Consider the following 1,510-nt stretch of genomic DNA (forward strand, 5'->3'; position numbering starts at 1 on the left):
CCGTGGACGGCGTCCCCAACCGCCTGGTAGCTTCCACCAAGATTTTTTGTCCCGTCAAAGGTCGACGGATTGGTTTTAAAATGTTTCAATTGACGGGAAAACGGACGCTGGCTAGAGCCCTGTGGTGACTCCCCGTACCTGGTGACCAGCTGAGACAGCAGTGCTGTGATAGTGGTGCTGAGTTCAGGCAGGATGTCAGGACCAGGCTGCTGGATGGGCAGCTGCTGCCGCTGCATCTCCACTCGCTTGATCTGCTGTCGGTTGGTCCAGATGATCTCAGCCAGGGCTTCACACCTGACAGGGAACATTAGCAATTACAGACAGCAGACTATGGCCCATTTTACATGTGCTTTAACAAGTGTGTTTTCAAAAACACCTTCAGAGACATATTAAATTTTATGAACAGCACTTGAATCCCAACCAGAGAGGATCGGTGTTTCGGAGCTGTTTTTGAAAATGCATTGTGGAGGGTTTAAATTGTATTTACATTCATTTTCTGGAGGTGTTTTGGAAAACACCTTTCCAGAAGTGTTTCTGAAAATGCATGACAAGCGGGCCTTAGCCCCATAAAACGGTAAAAGCCTAAGTATGAACCAACAACCATAGCTATAGATGAGAGAATTGGAACTGACATAACCTACCAAGTCTCTTTTATTCAGAAAGCAAAACAAAACTCAGGTATGAGTAAACAAACAGCTCACCACTGCTGTAACAGATCCAGAGTTTCTTCCTGCGGCCCACCATTTCCCGCGAGCTGCTGTCGTCTCTTCCATTGGATGAGCTCCTCCTCTACGATTCGCTGCTGCAGTTCGCTCAGGTGGTGGAATGTTGTTCTGTGCTTCTCTGCAAGAGTCTGTACCACATTTCCTCAATTTAAGTACTGTAATAATACATGCACCCTAATTAAATATGCACTCCCGATTTGGGGCAAGTCTGCGGGACTGAAACGTAAAATGGAAACACTTAAATAAAGTATGCACCACTTCTCCATCATTCTTTAACACATCTTGAACAAGATAAATTTTTTAATTTATTTTTATGTTTTCTTCCTTTTTCTCTGGCTAATTTTGCATGTTATTCAGGACTTCTATACAATGTCCTTTCTTAAATTTGTACAAATGTTCCCCACTGGTATTGTCTCTACAAACTTGTGCACAAAAACAACACAGTTTTGCATCCATCCTAGAACTGCAGTAATACCTTGGCTTGCTCTATTTGAATCCCATTCAAGAACCTAAAATAAAGCAACAGCTTGCAGGACTTTTGGACTAATAGTTTTAAAACATGCATACTTACTCAAGAGAATACTGTTAATATGAAACCAATGAGCATTTTTTTGCAGGGGAAAAGAGGAATGCTAGGGGTTTGTTGGGAGTACTAATGTGTGAGTGCACATGTGAGTTGGTTCTTACAATTCTCATCTGTAACAGCTGCTGGGCCTCCTGCTGTAACAGGGTGTCCACCTCTGCCTTCTTCTTAGTCAGGTTGGTCTCATTCAGCACCCTAGTGG

At 43.3% G+C, this 1,510-nt stretch overlaps 1 protein-coding gene across 4 annotated transcripts in view; it reads right to left on the reverse strand.

Annotated features, from left to right (window-relative positions):
• Positions 1-1,510, reverse strand: part of LOC118403966 (signal transducer and activator of transcription 5B-like) — a 37,200-nt gene that overhangs the window by 18,096 nt on the left and 17,594 nt on the right. The window contains exons 7-9 of one of the 4 annotated variants that reach the window (XM_035802867.1): positions 1,413-1,502; positions 702-853; positions 139-294 (exon numbers count right to left, since the gene is read on the reverse strand). The exons of the other annotated variants lie outside the window; for them this stretch is intronic. Coding sequence (XP_035658760.1) covers positions 139-294; positions 702-853; positions 1,413-1,502 — 398 coding nt within the window. The remainder of the gene's footprint in view (positions 1-138; positions 295-701; positions 854-1,412; positions 1,503-1,510) is intronic. 4 annotated transcript variants of the gene reach the window in all.

Source organism: Branchiostoma floridae, chromosome 16 (assembly GCF_000003815.2).
Source record: "Branchiostoma floridae strain S238N-H82 chromosome 16, Bfl_VNyyK, whole genome shotgun sequence".
In the NCBI taxonomy this organism is placed as follows: Eukaryota; Metazoa; Chordata; class Leptocardii; order Amphioxiformes; family Branchiostomatidae; genus Branchiostoma; species Branchiostoma floridae.